The following is a 23,115-nucleotide window of genomic DNA, read 5'->3' as shown; positions in this document are numbered from 1 at the left end:
CTGGCTGGGGAATTCTGGGAGTTGAAGTCCAAATATCTTAATGTTGCCAAGGTGGGGAAACACTGCTCTAGGAGGGGTGCTCCATTTTTCCTACCCCACTGCATTCTGCCCCCACCCCACTCCCCACCCAGTCTAGGCAGTAGCCCATGCCTGGTTATAACCATTTGTTTCCTGACCCTTTGGAGTTGCAATAGCATTGACATACAACCTTTCCTCCCGCTTATTTATTTTTATTTTTATTAATTGGATTTGTGTGCCGCCCCTCTCCAGGGACTCCGGGCAACTCACAACATATCTAAGAAAACTTAACAGTACTGTACATCTAAATCCAATTAATATAATTTTTAAAAACCCTAAACTTCTAATATAATGAAAAACATTATGACCATTGCAACATGCAATTAAAACTGGGCGCTTAATCAATACGGTACCAACTAGATCCGGCCACAAAAAGATATGAATGGTTATTTTACGGAGGGAGGGAGGGAGGGAGGGAGGGAGGGAGGGAGGGAGGGAAGGAAGGAAGGAAGGAAGGAAGGAAGGAAGGAAGGAAGGAAGGAAGGAAGGAAGGAAGGAAGGAAGGATTTATAACCGCTGGCAATGTCCCAAGGTCACTTCCCACCTTCCCACCAGCTTCCAATAAGGTGAATCAACCGAGGGAGATGGATTTGCTTAACAACCTGCCCCCACCCTCCTTGCCTTCCGCAAACTCTTGAAAACCCACCTATGTCGCCAGGCATGGGGAAATTGATTCCCCCAGTTGTCCCGCGTTATGTATGGTTTGCTGAATTGTGTGGTTGTTTTTAATAAGGGTTTCTTAATATGTTCTGGTTTTAATATTGGATTTGTAAATTGTACTGTTGTTGGAAACATAGAAACATAGAAGACTGACGGCAGAAAAAGACCTCATGGTCCATCTAGTCTGCCCTTATACTATTTTCTGTATTTTATCTTAGGATGGATATATGTTTATCACAGGCATGTTTAAATTCAGTTACTGTGGATTAATCTACCACGTCTGCTGGAAGTTTGTTCCAAGGATCTACTACTCTTTCAGTAAAATAATATTTTCTCATGTTGCTTTTGATCTTTCCCCCAACTAACTTCAGATTGTGTCCCCTTGTTCTTGTGTTCACTTTCCTATTAAAAACACTTCCCTCCTGGACCTTATTTAACCCTTTAATAAATTTAAATGTTTCGATCATGTCCCCCCTTTTCCTTCTGTCCTCCAGACTATACAGATTGAGTTCGTTAAGTCTTTCCTGATACGTTTTATGCTTAAGACCTTCCACCATTCTTGTAGCCCGTCTTTGGACCCGTTCAATTTTGTCAATATCTTTTTGTAGGTGAGGTCTCCAGAACTGAACACAGTATTCCAAATGTGGTCTCACCAGCATTCTATATAGCGGGATCATAATCTCCCTCTTCCTGCCCCTCTCCTTGGAGAGGGGCGGCATACAAATCGAATTAATAATACTGTAATAACAACAACAACAACAACAACAACAACAACAATAATAATAACAATAATAATAACAATAATAACAATAATAATAATAACCACACGATTCGCTTAATAATAGGAGTGACTCTCTTAACCAACCCCGCCCAAACAAAGGGGTCAGGCGCAAGTCAATTAATAGCCCCCTCGCTTACCAATGGAGATTCTGATCCTCATAATTCTGGACATAAATCGAGGACTGTCTGCATATCTCTTACTCTAAGGACGGAGGAGGGAAGGCTGGGGCTAAGGACACGCAACCCACGCGTGGAATGAATGGAGGGCTGCAAAAGGAGCCAGTGCAAAGGCCACAGGCCAGGTTCTGAGTCCTCGTGGCACCCAGAGAAGTGAAGGGTGAAAGTGGGGGGAACTCTTTTCCTGCAATCTCCCCAAATTCGCCTCCCGGGATTTAGATATCCCCGCAATCCAATTTAGGTGGGGGTGTTTTTTTGGGGGGGGGGGGAGATCTCACTATTAGGACCACTGGCCCATTTGCAACATCTAGGCTCCTTTCACCGCCCAGCTAGAGCTTCTCCCCCTGCTTTTTTACCTCCTTTCTCCTTTGCAGTCCCGGATGGCTTCCCTCTCTTTCCCTTCGAGAGGATCCTTCCTTCCTGCCCGCCCAGAACGAAACGGGAGCAACGGAAGGCGGAGAGAAAGAAAGCGAGCCTTCGTTCCTGTCCCCAGCCCGGCGCTCGAGGAGTTAAGGAGACAGAGGTGCTACTCCTAGAGAGGCAGGAAATGTCGGCTGGTAAAGGAGAGGAATACCTATAGCGAAGGGCAACTTCTGGCTTTTTTGGGAGGGGGGAAGCGGAGAGATAGAGCGGGGTTCTAACCTTGGCAACGTTAAGACTCGTGGACTTCAACTCCCAGAATTCCTGGCTGAGGAATTCTGGCAGTTGAAGTCCACGAGTCTTAACGTTGCCAAGGTTTATTTATTTTTATTTATTTATTTATTTTGTCCAATACACAATCTACGGTTGACCTATCCAGATTCCTAAGAGGTGAGTAAGGGGCGAGTACAAGTGCACTAGAGTGCCTTCCGTCCCCTCTCCCATTGCTCTCCTATATCTCCTATACCTTTCTTCTATTCCTATATCTCTTCTATTCTTTCATTGATATATTCTATTACTATATCTTCTTTTCTATTCTTTCACAGATATATTTTAGATATACGAGTATCTCCTGTATAACCTTCATCATGTATTTTACTATGTGTAATAGTAATTAATCCCTTAATTTTCAAATTCAGCAAAAAAAAACATGTCACACACACACACTAAAACTCTCATTGTGTATTGGACAAAATAAATAAATAAATAAATGAGGGTTTTAGTGGGTATATATGTGGTGTGTGTGTGTGTGTGTGTCACATGTTTTTTTTTTGCTGAATTTGAAAATTAAGGGACACTAGGATAGATCTATTTCAGCCTTATTTTGGCCTCATCAGCTAGCCATACCCACTGGGACTTGTACCTGCAACCTTTGCCTTATAAGGCAGAGAATTATCCTCTAGGGCCTAGGCTACAGTATACAATCACTTCAGTTCTGCACCAGGGAAAGGTTACATATTTTTGTGTCCAATCACCCTGGTATATTGAAGGAACATCACAGCTCCTTATTTGCCTCTTGGCAAATATACACACACACACACACACACATACACACACACACACACACACAGACAGTAAAATACATGATGAAGGTTATAGAGGAGATACTCATAGTAAAATATATCTAAGAAAGAATAGAAGAGAAGGCCAACTCTGTAGGATCTAAGTGGTCGCTGGGATTCGTGCGGCAGAACGCAGTCCTGGAGATATTCTGGTCCGATGCCATGAAGGGCTTTATAGGTCATAATCAAAACTTTGAATTGTGACTGGAAACTGATCGGCAACCAATGCAGACTGCGGAGTGTTGGAGTAACATGGGCATACCTAGGGAAGCCCATGACTGCTCTCGCAGCTGCATTCTGCACGATCTGAAGTTTCCGAACACTCTTCAAAGGTAGCCCCATGTAGAGAGCATTACAGTAGTCGAACGTCGAGGTGATGAGGGCATGAGTGACTGTGAGCAGTGACTCCCAGTCCAGGTAGGGCCGCAACTGGTGCACCTTGTCTGGTTCTCTGTTTATGATGAACAGAACCAACAGCAGTCCTGGGTCAGCTGACTAACTGGTTTTGTCAGTACATGGATTTTTATGCAGTTTTTTTCTACAGCATTTTGTAACTGAAAGCCTTATTCTGTGTATTTTGTTACTTGATTTCAATTGGTTTGTCTCTGGAAGGCAATGAATGCAGCCTTCACTGATCTGTGTAAGCTGCATGCGCGCACATGCGCAAGCCTCAAAATAACCCCCCCCCCCCGTGCACCCTTTTCCAAGGGCGTGCAAGGAGCCAGGCATTGGAGTTGGGGGCGGGGAGCGACGAAAGTGCAGAGGCGCCGCGCGTGCTCCCCATCCCCTTGCCAGCTGCGGAGCTGCGGCTGCCCCACCTCCCCACAGTGCTCCGGCCCCCTCGCACCCCTGGCCTCTCGCCGCTGCCCCCTGCCTGCCTGATCTGCCCCCTCTCCGGCTTTCTCCGCCTCCCGCCTTGGGGTGCGACTTCTCTCGCGGCGGTGGCGGCTGCGGATTCTCCTCCTCATCCGCGCTCCCAGCCAGGGGACTGCGAGAGGGTTTTCTCCACGCGCTTCGGGAATGCCCGCCCCGCCCCTCTCACAGCCCCTTCGCTGGAAGTGCTTTTGTCTGGAGCTTTCATCAAGGGGGCTGCAGTAGAGGCAGGGCAGGCGTTCCCGAAGTGCTCGGAGAAAGCGCTCTCGCAGCCCCCTCGCTGACAGAAAGAGAGAGAGAGCAACAGACAGAGCAAGATGGAAAGAGAGGGAGAGAGATAGCAAGAGAGAGAACCAGAGAGAAAGAAAGCAAGAAAGAGTAAGAGAGAAAGTAATTGAGAGAGAAAGAAAACGAGAGAAAGTGAGAGAGAGAGAGAGCAAAAGACAGAGCGAGATAGAAAGAGAGGGAGAGAGAAAGTGAGAAAAAGAGAGAGAGAGCAAGAGGGGGAGAGAGAAAGAGAGAGAAATGACTCTTGATTTAAAGCTTATGGTAAAAAGCACCCAAATAATAACAGAGAAAAAAAAAAACAGCCTCATGTGTGTGTGTGTGTGTGTGTGTGAACTCTTGAACCATTTCCAATAGCCCTCACCTGTTATTGGAAATGGTTCAAGAGTTCACATACACACACACACACAAGGGGGGAGGAGACAGGGATGGAAAAAGAGGAGAAGATAGTAATAATAGTACAGTAATAGATTTTGGTTTTGTTTTATTATTAATTTCTTTTTAATAAAAAAGAAGGGAATTTTTTTCTTGTTTGTTTATTTATTTATTTGTTTATTTATTTATTTATTTATGTTTGTTTGTTTGTTTGTTTATTTATTTACATTTCCGCCCACACCGGAATATTTATTTATTTATTTATTTATATATTTATATATTTATTTATTTATTTATTTACATTTCCGCCCACACCGGAAAAAAATTAAAGGGAACATTGGCTGCCTTCCTTGGATTTTTAAACTTGTTTCCCACATGTAAATTAACTCCAGATGCGGGTTTACTTGGTGTTTTAATCACGTCTTGAATGGATTACCAAATCTGCATTTTTAAAAGTTGCCGCCTCCAGTTTCTGTTTGTGAGGCAGGATATAAAAAGGTCATAAAGTCATAGAGTTCTGTAGACTTTAAGTGGTGGAAACAACACAGGAAATGGCAGATGTCGGACCTCAGAATGCACAGGCGTTTAACCACAAGGAACTAAAGGAAGCTTACATAGATACGTTTTGCAAGACACCTGTGAATCTGCTTCAACAAGAAAGGGTGAACAAGAAACATTAGATCTATAGTTTAAATATTTCTATTTGTTAATTAGCTCAAATGTTGGAGGGATGAAGTTATGACAGTTTAAATGAAAACAGAAAGCTAAGATGCTCCATTAAATGTTTACTAGATAAGAAAATTCTATATAAAGCTGATTATCTAGGCCCTCAGCAGTCGGGTCTCAGGCTCGGCTACAGCACGGAAATTGCTTTGGTCGTGTTGATGGATGATCTCTGGCGGGCCTGGGACAGGGGTTTATCCTCTGTCCTGGTGCTTCTCGACCTCTCAGCGGCTTTCGATACCATCGACCATGGTATCGGTATCCTTCTGCGCCGGCTGGAGGGGATGGGAGTGGGAGGCACTGTCCTTCAGTGGTTCTCCTCCTACCTCTCCGGTCGGTCACAGTCAGTGTTAGTGGAGGGGTCAGAGGTCGACCTCTAGGTCTCTCCCTTGTGAAGTGCCTCAGGGGTCGGTCCTCTCCCCCCCTACTATTTAATATCTACATGAGAGCAATCATGGGCTTCCCTAGGTATGCCCATGTCACACCAACACTCCGCAGTCTGCATTGGTTGCCGATCAGTTTCCGGTCACAATTCAAAATGTTGGTTATGACCTATAAAGCCCTTCATGGCATTGGACCAGAATATCTCCGCAACTGCCTTCTGCTGCACGAATCCCAGCGACCAGTTAGGTCCCACAGAGTTGACCTTCTCCGGGTCCTGTCGACTAAACAATGTCGTTTGGCGGGACCCAGGGGAAGAGCCTTCTCTATGGCGGCCCCAACCCTCTGGAACCAGCTCCCCCCAGAGATTAGGATTGCCCCCACCCTCCTCACCTTTCGAAAGCTTCTGTAGACCCACCTCTGCCGTCAGGCATGGGGGAATTGAGACATCTCTCCCTGGCCTATATAATTGATGCATGGTATGTCTGTGTGTGTGTCCGGCTATTTAAGGGGTTTTTAGAGACTTTTTAATATTAGATATGTGACACATTGTTTTTATTATTGTTGTGGGCCGCCCCGAGTCTGCATAGAGGGGCAGCATACAAATCTAATAAATAAATAAATAAATAAATAAATAAATAAATAAATAAATTAAAAATAAATAAAAAAATAAATAAAAAAATACATACATACATACTGTTAGGTACTGGCTTTGTATTTTTTTTATGTATGTTTTATTTTAAGATGGAGAAAAATAAAAAAAGTTGATATCTCTTCCCCCCAAAAAAGAAATATTAGCTTTCTTTAGTACAGTGATCCCCCGAGTTTCACGATCCCGATCATTGCGAAACGCTATATCGCGATTTTTCCACCCGATGACGTCACTCCCTTCCTTTCTCATCTTTCTTTCTCTCTCTCTTTCTCTCTCTTGCTTCTTCCTCTCTCACACTCTCTTCCTCCCTCTCTCATCTCTTTCTTTCCTTCTCTCTCTTTCTCTATCTCTCCCCCTCTTGCTCTCGAGCGGCGGGCGGCACCCAGGGAAAGTTCCTTCGGCCGCCCACCAGCTGATCTGCTCGGCAGCTGCTGCCGCGCTGCAAGCGAGCGGCAAGCGAGCAGCCGGGTGGGCGGGCGAACGGGCAAGTGATCTTGGGGTTTCCCCTTTGCCTGGGCGGCGGGAAGACCCAGGGAAGGTTCTTTCGGCCGCCCAACAGCTGATCTGCTCCACAGCGCGGCAGCAGCGAAGAGCCGAAGGTGGGGTTTCCCCGTTGCCTGGGCAACGGGGAAACCCCATCTTCGGTTCCTCGCTGCTGCCGCGCTGCGGAGCAGATCAGCTGTTGGGCGGCTGAAGGAACCTTCCCTGGGTCTTCCCCGGGTCTTCCCCGCCGCCCACATGCAAACTCCACCATCTGCGCATGTGCGGCCATGGAAAAAGGGGCGCGCATGCGCAGATGGTGTTTTTACTTCCGCACCACTACATCCCGAAATATCGATTATCGCGAGGGGTCTTGGAACGGAACCCTCGCGATAATCGGGGGATCACTGTATAGCAACTAAGGGCTCAAGCAATCATGTTTATTTCCGTGTTTTGCTACTTTTGAGGACTATATAACTACATGCTTATCCAAAAGCGTGTGTGTATCAGATTTTATTTATTTATAGTGATAGTTTATTAGATTTGTATGCCGCCCCTCTCCGAAGACTCGGGGTGGCTCACAACATAACAGTGATTCAATACATTACAAATCCAATAGTAGAAAAATTAAATCAATTTAAAAAACATTAATGACATAGTAAAATCCCTAACTATATAATCATACTCATTCAACCTAATCCATCATACAGTAAGGCCGAACACATAATAAAAAAGGGGGGAGAAGGTGGTCATTATCCCCACGCCTGGCAACAAAGGTGGGTCTTCAGCATTTTACGGAAGGCGAGGAGGGTGGGGGCCATTCGAATCTCTGGAGGGAGTTGATTCCAGAGACCCGGGGCCGCCACAGAGAAGGCTCTTCCCCTAGGTCCCGCCAGCCGAGTTCTAGGATGGGCCGTGAAAGTAAACAGACTTTTCTGTTTAATTGCCCAGAAATCAGAGCTCCTTTTACTTACAGTGATTAAACCAGGTTTCCTTCACCTCTTCTTGGCCAGGCCCCATGTGTGAATGTGAGAGTACAAAGTTAGAGATTGTGCTGAAGACATTTACAGTGATCAATCTAAAATAATTACTTCCTCTGTGTGGATTTTCATTTGACTTCTAAGAGCGGAATCACGACGGAAGAACATTCCACTCAAGGCACTGATAGGGCTTGTGAATTTTCTGGGGTTTCCCCAAGTTCTGCCCTTTGAGCAAAACATTTCTCACCCTCCCCACATTTATATGGCTTCTCCCCTGTGTGGAGGCTCTGATGTACACAAAGTTCGGTACTTTCCCCACAGTCCTCACATTTATAGGATCTCTCTCCTCTGTGCCCCTTCTGGTGTCTCTGAAGTTCAGCAGACTCCACAAATCGTTTGGCACATTCTGGGTATTCATAGGGACATTCTCCAATGCAAACTTTCCTGTTGCAGTATAGCATAAAAATGTTACAATAGGATTATATCATATTATATATATCTGGACCTCTAGCATAAAAATGCTCTGCTTACCCTGATTCTATTATAAGCCAGGATAGGAGGGTACTAACTTGCCTAGTCTGTATTCCTGGTAAATTACAACAGGGAAACAAAAGGGCTCAATAAACATCTCACTGATAAACAAGTTTACATCACTCCAGACAGGACTTTATACGATCAAAGGGGGAGATTTACATTGCCTGAAGCAAACACAGGAGTTTCAAGTTTAAGTTTCAACTTTTATTGGATTTATATGCCGCCCCTCTCCGAAAACTCGGGGCGGCTAACAGCAATCATAGACAATATACAATAATAATCCAATACTAAAAGCAAATTAAAACCCCTTAATATAGAAAACCAAACACACATACAAACATACCATGCATACCATTATAACGGCCTAGGGGGAGAAGAAATCTTAATTCCCCCATGCCTGGCGGCAGAGGTGGGTTTTAAGTAGTTTACGAAAGGCAAGGAGGGTGGGGGCAATTCTAATCTCTGGGGGGAGTTGGTTCCAGAGGGCCGGGGCCGCCACAGAGAAGGCTCTTCCCCTGGGTCCCGCCAAGCGACATTGTTTAGTTGATGGGACCTGGAGAAGGCCCACTCTGTGGGACCTAACTGGTCGCTGGGATTCGTGCGGCAGAAGGCGGTCCCTGAGGTAATCTGGTCCGGTGCCATGAAGGACTTTATAGGTCATAATCAACCAACTGAGGAGAGGGTGATTAAGGAGATTGGTTGTGATAAGGCAGAAGGCTTCAGAGAAATTAGGTGTGAGAAACATTTGCTCTGAGGAAGTGTTTCTAGGAAATTGGTTTGTGGGAAAGGAAGAACTCAAAGATATGTCATGTTTGAAGTTATGTTATTGGATGTTTGTGTATCACTTGACATGTACGTGTAATTATCCCCATTTTTGCTTATGCTCCCAAATAAAAAGAGGTACATGGCTCCATACTATGTCACTTCACCCAGAGAGAATATGTGTCCAAGTCTTCTTTCTAGGATTCGCGTTCGCGAGTGATCCCACACGGCTGGGTTACTCTTAGCCCCTTTGAAGACATTGCCTTCATCAGGAACTTTGACAGCATCCACACTTTCCGGTGACGCAACAGATGTGATTTCTGGGGGAAAACATTTTCCACATTGTGGGCATTTTTCCTGATTTTTATGTGCATATTTATTTATTTATTTGTTTGTTTGTTAAATATGACCACAGACAAACCCTAAGTTCCTCTTTTGTCCCATCACAGGTACTTTAGTTTCCGCATTTTGACATCATATAACCTGGTTTACTTTCTGTATAAGGCAATATTGACAGCTGACATATGATTGGTTAACGCCACTTTTTCTGTACGCTTTTGGAAATGTATAAAAACCTTGAAGGGCAACCCTGTGGTTGTTCAGATGCTCTTCGATGTCTTCTGTACTGCATGCAATAAACCTGAGTTTATCTCCTCGTGGTCTCTGTTCCCTAACTGGTAAAAAGCAGTTTTCCCGCTACAAACTGATAGACAATAGGTTAGAAGTCAAAGAGCTTCAGTTATTATTAGTTATTATGATTATTAGTTGTTGTTATTATTATTATTATTATTAGTAGTAGTAGTAGTAGTTCAAGTGTATTATTATTATTATTATTAGTAGTAGTAGTAGTAGTAGTAGTAGTAGTAGTAACGTTCATTGTGTAATGGACAAAATCAATAAATAAAATAAAATATTAAAATATAATTGATCTACCCCCTGCCTCAGCAGTGTTCCAATACTTCAGGGGCTGCCAGAGTGGAGGGGGTCAGGCTGTTTTCCAAGGCACCAGAAAGCCAGACAAGGAATAACGGGTGGAAGATGACCAAGGAGAGATTCAATCTGGAAATAAAGAGGAACTTTCTGACAGTGAGAGCGATTAACCAATGTAATCCTGCTTGGGGGGGGGGGGGAAGGATTGGACTAGATGACTAGAGGGTCCCTTGCAACTCTGTTAATCCTCCTGCAAGAGCCAAATAGTTTTGTGAGCTTAACTAGCAATAGCACTTGGACTTATATACCGCTTGGCAGCGGAAGTTGTGAGAGCGCCAACACTTGAGACTTTCAAAGGGAGACTGGACTGCCATTTGTCTGAAATGATGTAAGGACTCCTGCTTGAGCTGTGGGTGGTGGTGGTGGGGTTGGACTAGATGACCTACAAGATCCCTTCCAACTCTAATATCTAATATCTCCGGGACCGCCTTCTGCCGCACGAATCCCAGCAACCAGTTAGGTCCCACAGAGTGGGCCTTCTTCGGGTCCCATCAACTAAACAATGTCGTTTGGCGGGACCCAGGGGAAGAGCCTTCTCTATAGCGGCCCCGGCCCTCTGGAACCAGCTCCCCCCAGAGTTCCAAATTGCCCCCACCGTCCTCGTCTTTTGTAAGCTCCTTAAAACCCACCTCTGTCGTCAGGCATGGGGGAATTGAGATATTCCTTCCCCCTAGGCCTATACAATTTATGCATGGTATGTTTGTGTGTATGTTTGGTTTTTAATAAGGGTTTTTAGTTATTTTAAATATTAGATTTGTTATATGCTGTTTTTATTATTGTTGTTAGCCGCCCTGAGACTACGGAGAGGGGCGGCATACAAATCTAATAAATAAATAATATACAAATAAAAAACCAAATCCCTTCCTGCTTGAGCTGTGAGTGGTGGTGGGGTTGGACTAGATGATCTACAAGCAGGGGTGGGCTGCTGCCTGGCGGAGTGGGGCGGGGGAACGCAGTGGGGTAGCAAATATGGAGCTCCACCCCAAAGCACCCAATTTGCACTGAAAGTTGTAGAAAGAAGATGCAGGGTGTCCTGCATAAGCCACACCCACAGTGTGGTAGTAAAACTTTTGGTAGCCCTTCACTGTTTACACAAGGTCCCTTCCAATTCTAATAAACAAATAAACTAACAAACCCCTTCCTGCTTGAGCTGCGGGGTCATGGTGGGGTAGGGCTAGCCCAGAGGTAGGCTAAGTTGGCTTTTCTATGACATGTGGACTTCAGCTCCCAGAATTCCCGAGCAAGCATGACTGGCTCAGGAATTCTGGGAGCTGAAGTCCACAAGTCATAGAAAGAGCCATCTTTGTCTATCCCTGAGCTAGATGATCTACAAGGTCCCTTCTAACTCTAATAAACAAATAAACAAACCCGGGCTCGTATCGGGATCCCAAATGATTCCTCCAAAACAAATCCCTTCCCGTTATTAGACCCACCCGATCGAAAAGAAAAAGCCAGTATTTCCTACCATTGCCCTGCCAGTGCTCTCTTAAATAGGTTCAAGCTACAGGTCAGTCCCATTCTTTTCTCTTCCTGCAAGTGCGCTTGAAGACCAGGAGGGTCGGGGCGGAGTGGGGTGGTGGTGGTAGTGGAAAGGACCCCTACTTAACAGAAGCTTTCTCCAAAGGATTCAGCGCCGATGCAGTGCAAAGATCTCGGGGGAAGGCAGCAGAGATGCAACCCTTCCAAGCAGCCCCGCCCCCTCCGAATAAAATCCAAACTGCCTCCCGCCCATTGGCCAACGGGGAGACTAGTCCCGCCCATTCCGCCTCCCTTCCTCCCGAGTTCTCTAACCCAGGGGGGTCTCCGAACCTTGGGCAACTTTTCGGACTGGTGGACTTCAACTCCCAGAATTCTTCAGCCAGCTGTTCCCCCCCCCATCTATTCTACGCCTTTTTTCACGCAAATGAGGCGACGCGGAAGGAACGTTCCAAGCTGGGCGTTTGGGGAGGGGGGGGCGGATCATTCTTTGTCGCTTCAGGCCCTGATTGAGAACGGGGCGGTGGGAAGGTTTGAGGCCGAGAACCCCTCCGTGTTTTTTTGCTGGATCGTTTGCAAAAGTCTTTTTCGGCATCCGCTCAATAAACCTCAATAATATAACAAGAGGCTGTTGTATAATATTATACGTATATCCAAATTATGGGAGGGAGCACACAGCTTCCTTTTGGCCTATCGGCCCCTCCAGGGACCATATTATTATTATTACTATTACTATTATTATTATTTATTAGGTTTGTATGCCGCCCCTCTCCGTAGACTCGGGGCGGCTATACAAGGCAGATAATTATTTTTATAGCCAACAAACTATATATGTGTAACATATTTTTGGTGATAATAGTATACTAGTCTCCCTTTTCATTATCAGCAAAAATAAATTTTACACACACACACAATTGTTATATATTAATATTTAATAAAGGAGAAAAGGAAGGGAAAGGAGGAGGAAGAGGAAGACAGAGAAAAGGTCTCACAATATGAAATAAATAAAAGGAAAAATAATGAAACAATACGTAATAAAGCGATAACCTCGGTACACCCCCAACAATCAATGTCTCTATCGCATACCAAGAACTCAATCCTGAATGCAAAAGATCCAGATACTTGATTTTCCTTTGTAGCTCCTAGTTTGATGGAGTTATTTGGGTGCCTCTAATTCAAGTGATTGTTCTAGATCAGTGTTTCCCAACCTTGGCAACTTGAAGCTATTTGGACTTGAACTCCCAGAATTCCCCAGCCAGCTTTTCTGGCTGAGGAATTCTGGGAGTTGAAGTCCACAACTCTTAAAGTTGCCAAGTTTGGAGACCTCTGCATTCGCTGGCTGGGGAATTCTGGGAGTTGAAGTCCAAATATCTTCAAGTTGCCAAGGTTGGGAAACACTGCTCTAGATCCTGTCCTCCTGCCTTAATGTGCTAATGCTGTCCCAGGATCTTTCTTTTCTATTCTGGGGGCAGGAAAAAAGGAGTTCTGGTTTTGCCTTGGTGAGGTTTTTTTTAGCCTGATTCCCCTTATCTTGATGGCTCTACTTGTGTTTCTTGTAGTCAGCTTTTGTTACTTTTCTGTTAGCAGACTGCTCTGAGTTTTCCTTTGCTGAGCTGTTGCTTCTTGGTTTTCTTAAAGGGGAAGGACTGGCTTGAATACCTTGGCACTGTTTTCACAGGTTTCTGGTAGTATGAAGTTTCTGCCACTGTCCTTTTGGAATGTACAGTAGAACCTCTAGTCAAATCATAATTTGTTCTATAATTTTGGTGGCAAACTGATTTGGTCATGACCCAAACCTTATTTTGGAAATTTGAACTTACAGAAAAAAATAGTGCGGAAGGGGAAATGAGCCACAGGCAAAAATAATAATTTCTGAATTTTTTTGGTCGTAACCTGATTTGGTTGTGGTCAGAAGCGTTCATGACCAGAAGTTCTGCTGTACTTCCCACACCCATAATCACAATATTGTTTCATGCCCCTTAATGAGTGAGTTTACTTATTTATTTATTCATTCATTCATTTGGATTTGTATGCCGCTCCTCTCCGAGGATTCGGGGCGGCTCACAATATGTACAAAAAACAAGAATTAATAATAGCAATCCAATTACTACATTAAAAAACAGTCTTTAAAATTCTAATTAAAAAAGAAAAACCATCAATATCATTCATTCAACCATCAAACTAAGGCATTCATTGGTCAAGCAGGAAGATCTAAGGAACCCCAGGCCTGGTGGCAGAGATGAGATTTTAAACTCTTCCGGAAGGCAAGGAGGGTGGGGGCAGTGCGAATCTCCGGAGGGAGCTGATTCCAGAGGGCCGGGGCCCCCACAGAGAAGGCTCTTCCCCTAGGTCCCGCCAGCTTGACATTGTTTGGTCGATTTGAACCCTTCAGAATCTCCACCCATCATCAAATGTACCTTTAGATCTTTTCAGAACATCTTTCCTGTCTGGAGGCTCCAGAGCTGCTGGATCACGCAGCTCCCATAAAAACAAACGGTGAGACATTATGAGAGTAGAAACCCTAACTCACATCTGAGCAATTCCATTTAGTGAATTCAAGCAAGCCTCCTTGGGGCAAGACACACGCCCAAAAAATACACAACGCCCGCCGCGGTATACAGAACGTTATTTTATTTACTCTGCAGTCCAAAATAATTATCTTTCTGAGATACAAAAATAATTAGAAGCATTTAGAGCAGCACCCAGGTTTAAAGAACCGGAAGGCAAAACAAGAGTTAAGCAGGTCAGTCAAATGAGAGCCAGGAGACTCCTCTCTGGCCCACCTTGCCCCAGCTGCTGTCTGCCAGATGTTTGGGACTTGAATTCCCACACCTGCAGAACACCAGAAGTGGGAAAGGCCGTTCTGGGGCATAACTAGCAACATTCAGTTGGAAAGAATTGCGTGGAGGAGGTGGAGCAGGAGGCCACTTTGTTTTGTTTTTAACCTTGGCAACTTTTAAGATGCATGGACTTCAATTCCCAGAATTCCCCAGCCAGCATGCTGGGAGTTGAAGTCCACATATCTTCAAGCTGCCAAGGGGGAAAACCTCTGATAGGTATGTTAGTTTTCTGATTGTTTGGGAATTGCTGCTCAGCCAGGAAAGCAGGTCTGCCTTCATAGCCGTTTCCATCATTGAGGGCCTTCTTGATAGTGACCTCTCACTTCCGGAATCTTCCACAAAAACAGTTGCAAACTGGCCACTGTGCTGCTGTCTTTTCGGGATGCAGATGGCACATATGTATATATTACATACATATATTACATTTAAATACCTTGGCCTTTTCTAAGGTGCACAAAAGATTGCAGCCCCTTCCCCCATAATTTATCCTCACAGTCACAAAAAAAGTAATTAAGGCTCAAGAATTGCGATGGCCAAGATCAACTAAGCTATATTCTAAGTTATAAATATCTCTTTTAGGATGAAGAACTTATCTTTCCACCCCAAATCTTGTCCACGTGTTCCTCGGGTCAGCTCCTTTCAAAGAATCTTTCTGGAAGCTTTTGAGGGCACGCAATTGAGAAAGGCGGATCGAAGGGAAAAAAAGTTTTATGCATGGTCCCTTTTAAGGGTTTGATTTATTTTCTCTTTTAATGGTATGGTTCAAAATCACTCGAGAGTCTGGCGGACAGCAGGAAGAAAGATGCAAAGGAGGAAGATGAACATTCGGAAAATCTTTCGTTTTGTGCCTGACTTATCTTGGTTGTAATTCCTAGAAAGAAATTTTAAAATCACATTTTATTTTCTGGTTTATCAGTTCTCATAGCAACATATCCAGCCTCTTCCTTCTTTGTTGCCTCCAGCAACAATCTGGCTAACAGATGGAGAGAAGGAAAAAAGTGGCTGAAACTTGTAAAAGTTAGGAAAGGATTTAAAACCCGGGTTGGCTACACCAGGTTCTGTTCATACAACATGCTTAACTGAGCCATGGAGGTAGAATATCTGTTGTGGTTAGCTCTGGCCCAGCTCCTGCCCCAAGGACTGTGGATGTGGGGGAGACATCCACATGCTGCAGGCCTGTTTTGCCCCCCCCCCCCCGGTGGAATCTGCTGATGAAGGCTCCTCTGACCAAGAAGACACGAGTGACAGGGAGGAGGAGAGTGTGGCAGACAGCTCAGAAGGAGATCAATTATCTAGCTCCTCCTTGGATTCAGAACAAGAGTTAATGATACAGCCACGCATGCGGAGAGCGATGCATAGGCAGCAACAACTGAGAGATTATTATCAAAGAAAATGAGGCCACCTGTGGTTGGGTGGGGCTGTGGTAATTAGTGAGGCTGCTATAAATAGAAGCCTGTGGGTTTGGCCATTGTGGAGGATTATCTGATCCTTGTGTTTCGTGAGTGCTTTACTGACTTTGACCTTTTGTGTGCTGATTTTTCCCCGCTTTGAAACTAAACCAGGGCAAAGTGTGTGTCACTTTGTGAAAGGACTGTGAATTACCTCACAGCTGCAAGCTAAGTATCACAGAATTGATAAGGGACTTGTACAAATTACCAGTTTGTTTGGAGACCAGTGCTCTTTGCTATACCAAAAGAGGGCTTGGTTTATTTGAATTTTCATTATAAAGAACATTGTTTTGAATTTTCAAACGTGTGTGTGTCTGAAATTTGTACCTGTGAATTTTTGGGAGGAGTCTACCAGAGAGCCGGACAGAAGAAATATCTGACGAACCAATAGCTCTGAATTTGAAGGTTAAGATGTTCGCTATTAGAATGATCTGAAATGGATTGCTTTGTTGCTTTCTTGCAGAGATTTTATTACCCAACTTGGTAACATCATCAGTGCTAGAAGAGAAGGAGGTTTACTCTCTGATTTTATACTAGTGTAAAGTGACCAGATTTTAAAATTGCTAAAGCGGGACATTGACTGGGGGGGGGGGGATTCTCTTTATTTTTTTCTCTCTCATCCTCCCTCCCTTTCTCTGCAGGGGACGCCCTCACCGCTCGGCGATGTACAGGCTGCCGGTGCCCAGGCAGTGTCCTGCGAGCATGGCCTCAGCGCGAGGCCTACCCTGAGTGAGACACAGGAAGTATTGGCAGACACAACCTGGGAGACACAGGAAGCCGCTCAGGATGACCCCAAGACGCTTAGCCATTTCCTTCCACCTTCATCATAGAGGAGAGAGGGGGGCGTTGAGGAAGGAAGAAAATCGGGACATTTCTGAAAAGGCGCGGCGTGGCTGCCATATCATGTTAGGACAGGATTTAATATCTGGACTTCTAACATAACTGTCTTATACACTTTTATTCCATTAGCCAGAATAGGACTGAACGGAAAAACCACATAAGGACAAGTCTGCATTTCTGGTGAACTCTGCTTGAGGTAGTGACTGGCCATAAAGCGGTTCATGGCAGCCCCCCTTGAATAACAAGAATGTGCCAGCAGGATGGGAACGGTGTGATAAAAGGATGCATATTTACATTTCCTGGGGCACACAGGACGAAAGCAGCAATAAAAGACCTTGCTTTGTGGTAAACAGGAGATAACCATATTCACAACAAAGGTCCCAGGAAATTGGCCATGAGAGACATTTGTTCAGTAGAAACTAGTTACGTGCCATATGTAGATAGGAACGACTCGGAAGTTGTGTCATATCTTAGAGTCATGTTATTGGATGTTTGTATACCACTTGACATATACGTATAACCTTACCCAATTTGCATATTCCCCCCAATAAAAGGAAGTGCACGGCCCAAAACTGTGTCATTTCACCCAGAGGGAAATGTGTCCAAGTTTTCTTTGTAGGATTCGAATTCGTGAGTGACCCCACGCGTCTGGGTTGCCCTAAGTCCCTCTGAAGACCCTGTTCCCCACAGAGACTTTGCGGCATCCGCAGCGCGGGACGTGGGACAGATTATGAAAAAGCGTGACTGTCCCGCAGAAAGCGGGACGTCTGGTCACCTTATACTAGCGGCTTGCCCTGACGGTGTTCGTGTGAATGTTTTTGGCGATTCCTTTAAAAATGTTTTCTGTCTGAGAGAACAATGACCAAGGCCTTGGAGAATCGAAAAAGGAACTTACCCAAACTTTGTGTCTCTCTGTGGGCGATCCTCCTCTATACAGTAGTTTGCACAAGAAATAAATTGCCATCCACACTTATCTGAAAGGGTGAAAATCACAGTAAAATTACTTCTGATATATGTAATAAAGAGATCTTAATTTCAGCATTAAAAAAAACAACATCTGGCTGGTCTTGTTAGAATATTCATGAGTGGGAGAGCCAATGGTAGCAAAGTCAGAGGGCAGGACGAGGAACAACGGCTGGAAGCTGACCAAGGAGATATTCAACCTAGAAGTAAGGAAGAACTTCCTGACGGTCAGAGCGATCAACCAGTGGAACAACCTGCCTGCGGAGGTTGTGAACTCCCCAACTCTGGACACTTTCAAGAGGAGATTGGACTGCCATTTGGCTGGGGTGCTTTAGGATTCCTGCTCAGGCAGGGGGTTGGACTTGATGACCTGCATGGTCCCTTTCAACTCTAACAATCAATCAATCAATCAATCAATCAATAAATAAAAGTCAGCCCATGAATGGGCATAGCAACTGGTTCAAGCATCACAGCAGGAACATAAAAAATCCCAACACAGTGTACAAATTGAATAGGGCCATTGAGGGGCTGAAGCAGTCAGCTTGGAATTGGAATATCTTTTTAGATAAGGCATTGAAGGGTCTTGGGTTCAATCGTTGCAAGGCTGATGGTTGCATATACACTAGAAGGTAGTTTACTCTCAGAGAGGTACTTGTTGCTTAGGTTTCTGACAGTATCATTTAATATTTAAGAATGTAGGCAGCTAACATTAGGAAATTGTAAAATTAAGAAAACCAGGCCGCATTTACAATTGTTTGTGTATCTTGCAGTCATGTGACTATGTTTTACAATGCATTTACTTTCATTTTTTCGGCAGAACCATGCCCATAGTGAGCCATTGGTTCACTTAATGACCGTGGCATACATTTAACAACCACCACAAAACAGGGTCACAACCATAGTTCCCTCTAAGCTGAGCAGTGAGCAATCGCTCACTTAAAAATCATCATCAACTCAGAGTTTTCCAAACCTGCCCAGAAGCCGAGAGGGAAAGAGTGAGAGGGAAGGAGAGAGAGAGGAAGAGAGGAAGAGAAAGAAACAGATAGAAAAAAGAGAGGAAGGAAAAGAGAAAGAAAAAGAGAAAGAAAAAGAATGGGAGTAAGGAAGAGAGAAAGAAAATCAAAATCTAGTTTGAAACTAGCTCAACTATTTAAGTGGCATTTTGATATTGATAGAGTTGCCCTATTATGAGCTCACTGTTATAGACACACAGTACAGTATTTTATTTTGAAATTCTCTGAGGCAAAACAGGGTGGGTTTTTTATTTGTTTGTTTGTTTATTTATTTACTTATTTATTTATTATTTCTGTGCCGCCCAGTCCCGAAGGGACTGCCGCTCAGACACTATACTTTTCCGCCCACCCACCCCCAAAAAATAGAGGGAACACTGGTCACAACCATTTTACAATCATCACGACTTAGGAGAATGATGGCCAGGTTCCATTACAGTCGTAAGATAACTCTACCATAATTTTGCACTGTCATTAAAGGAGGCTGTTAGTACAGGAGTACTTGTGTATTAGGGATTGCCATTGTAAATGCATATTGTAAACTGTACCAAACTTGTACTTAAAGAGTTAATGTGCACTCAAAGGGTTAACTCAGTGTTTCCCAACCTTTTTGGAGCCGCGGCACATTTTTCATATTTTCAAATTCCTGGGGAACATTGGGGGGGGGGGGGGCCGCTAAAAAAAGTTTGGACAAAAAAATCTCTCTTCCTCCCTTTCGCTCTATTTCTCTCTCCCTCCCTCTTTCTCTTCCTTCCTCTCTCCATCCCTCTTTCTTTCTCTCTTCCTTCCTTCCTCTCTTTCTCTCTCCCTCCTTCCCTCCCTCTATGTGTTTCTTTCTCCCTCCTTCCCCCCCTCTTGCTCTCTCTCTCTTGCTTTCTTTCTCTCTCTCTGTCTCTCTTGCTATCTCTCTCTCTCTCTCTCTCTCTCTCTGTCTGTCTCTCTTGCTATCTCTCTTTCTTTCTCTCTGTCTCTCTTGCCATCTCTCTCTCTCTCTCTCTCTTTCTCTCTTGCTATCTTTCTCTCTCTCTCTTGTATCTCTCTCTCTCTTGCTATCTCTCTCTCTCTCTCTCCCTTTCTCTCATTCCTTTCTCTCCCTCTTTCCTTTCTATCTCTCTTTCTTTTTCTCCTTCATATCTTCTTTCTCTCCCCCCTTCCTCCCTCTTTCCTTTCTCCCCCTCCCTTTCTCTTCCTTTTTCTCTATCCTTTCTACCTCTTACTCTTTCTCTCCCTCTTTCATTTAATTTTCTCTCCCTCCCTTTCTCTCTCTTTCCTTTTTCTCCCTCCCTTGTTCTCCCCTGGAGTTGCCTTTGCCTGCCCTGCACCACCCAACACGGATGGACAGCCCCTGGTCATCGGTTCGTCGCCCCCCCCCCCCCCCCCCCACGGAGGTAGATCAGGCTGGCGAGGGCGGTAGATCTGCGTCCCCAGCCGCACGGAGGGAAATCAGGCAGGCGGGCGGGTGGCCGCGGCTCCCAGCGCGCCCCTGGAAAAGGGTGTGTGGGGGGCATTTTGGGGTGCGCTGGCGCAGGCGTGCGCAGCCTACAGGGAACGGTGCCCGGGGCTGCTGCAGCCGGCAGCCTCCTGTTTCCGCTGCCATTGCCCTCCCGCCGGGCCCCAAAGGACAATTGTTGCCGCCCCCGCCAGGAAAGCTCCAGCTGGACGGGGTGCTGCCGGTGGCTCCGCCCTGGAGCTCATGCTCGCCGCTGCCATCCCCCAGCAACTGCCCGGGGCTGCTGCAGCCGGCAGCCTCCCGTTCCTGCTGCCATTGCCCTCCTGCTGGGCCTGAAAGGACACTTGTTGCTGCCTCCACTGGGAAGCTCCAGCTGGGCAGGGCGCTGCCGTTGCCTCCGCCCTGGAATTCTTGCTTGCCGCCGCCATTCCCCGGCGACTGCCCGGGGCCGCTGCAGCTGGCAGCCTCCCGTTCCCGCTGCCAGTGCCCTCCCTCAGGACCCCAAAGGAGATTTGTTGCCGCCCCTGCCAGGGAAGCTCCAGCTGGGCGCGAAGAATAAAGCTCAGCTTCCGGTCTCAGAAACTGAGCTTTGCGGCACACCTGATCATGTCTCGCGGCACACCGGTTGAAAAACACTGGGTTAACTTGTACTTGAAGAGTTAATATTCAAGGCTGTTTCGTCACTTCCTCATTGAAGCTATAAAAGCTCATTATTTTGCTCGGTCATTTTACTTTACTTTTGCCTGAGACAGGGGGAGTTGTATTAGCTTCATGCTTGTATTAGCTTCGTGCTTTATCTATGTTGTGTTTAAGCTTCGTGCTTGTATAAGCTTTGCGCTTTTATCTATCTTATTGTATTTTATCTTCGTGCTTTTGTCTATATTGTATTTTGCTTTGTGCTCTAATCTTGTAATTGCTCAGTGCGTATTATTCTGTATTTGCTTCGTGCTTATTCTGGATTGTTTATATTTTGTTTATATTTATATTGTTTATATTTTGTTTATTTAACTAAGTCTGTGTCTTGGCTTTATCACACATCCACGCTCTGTAAAATTCTCTGCTCGGTATTGTCGAAGGTTTCATAGCATAGCTAACCGAGACAAGCCAACAGAGGCAATCACTAACAAGGACCACTTATAATAAGGAATACTTCGGGGTTGAACTGTTGTAGATTTCCAAGCTTGGCTGCGAACTCTGAACTGTTACTAGGGTTTTACTAGAAGATTTACTCCCCACCCGAAAAAAATAACCCCATTCCCTTCTTACCACAGCAGTGCTTATCGCTTCCATAGCAAGTTCAGAAAGTTCTGTAGGTTCAGCAGCTTCAACCAGCAATTCTAAATATTCAAGGCAGCAGGGTAGGTGGGTGGGAAGAGAAGAAATAAATTGGTTAAAAGATGGAAAGCCCAAAGGAATATTAAAATACTTGGAACCAGTGTTCCCTCTAATTTTTTTTCGGTGTGGGCAGAAAAGTATAGTGTCTGAGCGACAGTCCCTTTGGGACTGGGCGGCATAGAAGTATAAATAAATAAATAAGTAAGTAAGTAAGTAAGTAAGTAAGTAAGTAAGTAAGTAAGTAAGTAAGTAAGTAAGTAAGTAAGTAAATAAATAAATAAATCTTTTCTTTTTTATTAAAAGAAATTAATAATTTAAAAAAACCAAAATCCTTTACTATTAAAACTAAAACAACCAGGAAAACTATTAATAAAAACAGGTGAGGGCTGGGGGGGGGGCAGCCGGCACGCGCTCCCCAAATCTCCCTGCCAGCCCACCCGCCCGGAACATTCAAAATAAGAAAACCCTTCGCTCTTACTTTGAATGTTCCGGGCGGGCGCGCAGGCAGGGAGATGGGAAGAGATGGGAAGAGCGCCTGTCGGTCCGCACGCCCGCCAGCCTCCGGAGAACGCCTGCCCCGCCTCTCTTGCAGTGGAGGAGAAAGAGAGGCCGGGCGGGGGGCAGGGCTGAGAGGCCAGGAGCGCGAGGGGGCCGGAGGCACCATGGAGAGGCAGGGGCAGCCGCAGCTCCCTTCTACTGCCCGCGCCTCCCCGCCCCCCCTGCGGGCTGGCAGGGGGATGGGGAGCGTGCGACCGAGGAAAAGGGTGCGCGTGGGGGTATTTTGGAGCGTGCGCGTGCTCACGCGTGCAGCTTACAGGGAACAGTGCTTGGAACAATGCTTCTCAGACATGCTTAATTTCAGACCCGTGAACTTCCAACTCCCAGAATTCAATTCTGTAAGTTTATGCTCCCTTGTCTTAAAGTGGTCAAGTCTGGGAAACATTGACTTAAGAGCCTTCATAGCTGAGGTTTGCAAGCTGTGATTCAGGGAGGACGCAAGGAACGCCTTTGGACCCAGAAATAGAGCAAGCTGCTTTCTACGGAAGGCAACATGCCCAGCAAAAAGATTTGAATGTCTATGGAGATTCTCAGTCATCCAGGTCACGGTTGTCCCAAAGGTGATTTTTCAACAGGCAGCTAGTTTTTTCTGGTTTCTTTCGCTTCTCACTCACTTCAGCTCTGACTGGATGGTTTGGAATATGTTGTGGTTCAGCCTGAGGCTGCTCAGGGACCGGCTGTGTCTCTGCTGGCTCCATGCCCGGAGGAGGATGACAGCGAAGAGGAGGGGGCTGAACAGTCGGACGGGGGAGAGGAAAGTCAGGAATGGGATGAAGGAGAACAGCATGAGAGCCCTGAGGGGGGGGCTCTCCCCGCCAGTAGCTTGGAGTCATTAGGTGATGAAGCACAAGCCGTCATTGACATGCGACAGAGACGTTCAGATCAGAGAAAGGAGCAATTAAAGAAGTATTATCAGCACTGAATTAGGAACAGCTGGGCTTGGGTGTGGTCCTCCTTAGCAGGGTTTAAAAGGCAGGCAAGCCC

At 45.5% G+C, this 23,115-nt stretch overlaps 2 protein-coding genes across 6 annotated transcripts in view; both read right to left on the bottom strand.

The window, feature by feature from the left end:
* The window catches only part of LOC139159819 (zinc finger protein 1 homolog), a 43,750-nt gene extending 31,976 nt beyond the window's left edge, over positions 1-11,774 (bottom strand). The window contains exon 1 of one of the 3 annotated variants that reach the window (XM_070737224.1): positions 11,677-11,774. The gene's annotated coding sequence lies outside the window, so the exon portion shown is untranslated. Of the gene's footprint in view, positions 1-1,656; positions 1,693-2,051; positions 2,209-11,676 lie in introns of those variants that run through there. The other 2 variants (XM_070737222.1, XM_070737226.1) reach the window with 2 other exon arrangements.
* Positions 11,775-14,300: 2,526 nt separating this feature from the next.
* The window catches only part of LOC139159803 (zinc finger protein 585A-like), a 43,111-nt gene continuing 34,296 nt past the window's right edge, over positions 14,301-23,115 (bottom strand). For all 3 annotated transcript variants that reach the window (XM_070737197.1, XM_070737198.1, XM_070737199.1), the window contains 3 exons: positions 21,505-21,575; positions 17,711-17,789; positions 14,301-15,398 (listed from right to left, as the gene is read on the bottom strand). In XM_070737197.1, coding sequence (XP_070593298.1) covers positions 17,745-17,789; positions 21,505-21,575 — 116 coding nt within the window. In that variant the 3' untranslated portion in view covers positions 14,301-15,398; positions 17,711-17,744. The remainder of the gene's footprint in view (positions 15,399-17,710; positions 17,790-21,504; positions 21,576-23,115) is intronic.

The sequence above is a fragment of the Erythrolamprus reginae genome, chromosome 2, assembly GCF_031021105.1.
Source record: "Erythrolamprus reginae isolate rEryReg1 chromosome 2, rEryReg1.hap1, whole genome shotgun sequence".
In the NCBI taxonomy this organism is placed as follows: domain Eukaryota; kingdom Metazoa; phylum Chordata; class Lepidosauria; order Squamata; family Dipsadidae; genus Erythrolamprus; species Erythrolamprus reginae.
Note: the sequence above shows the minus strand (reverse complement) of the source record. Positions and strands in the feature narration are given on the sequence as shown.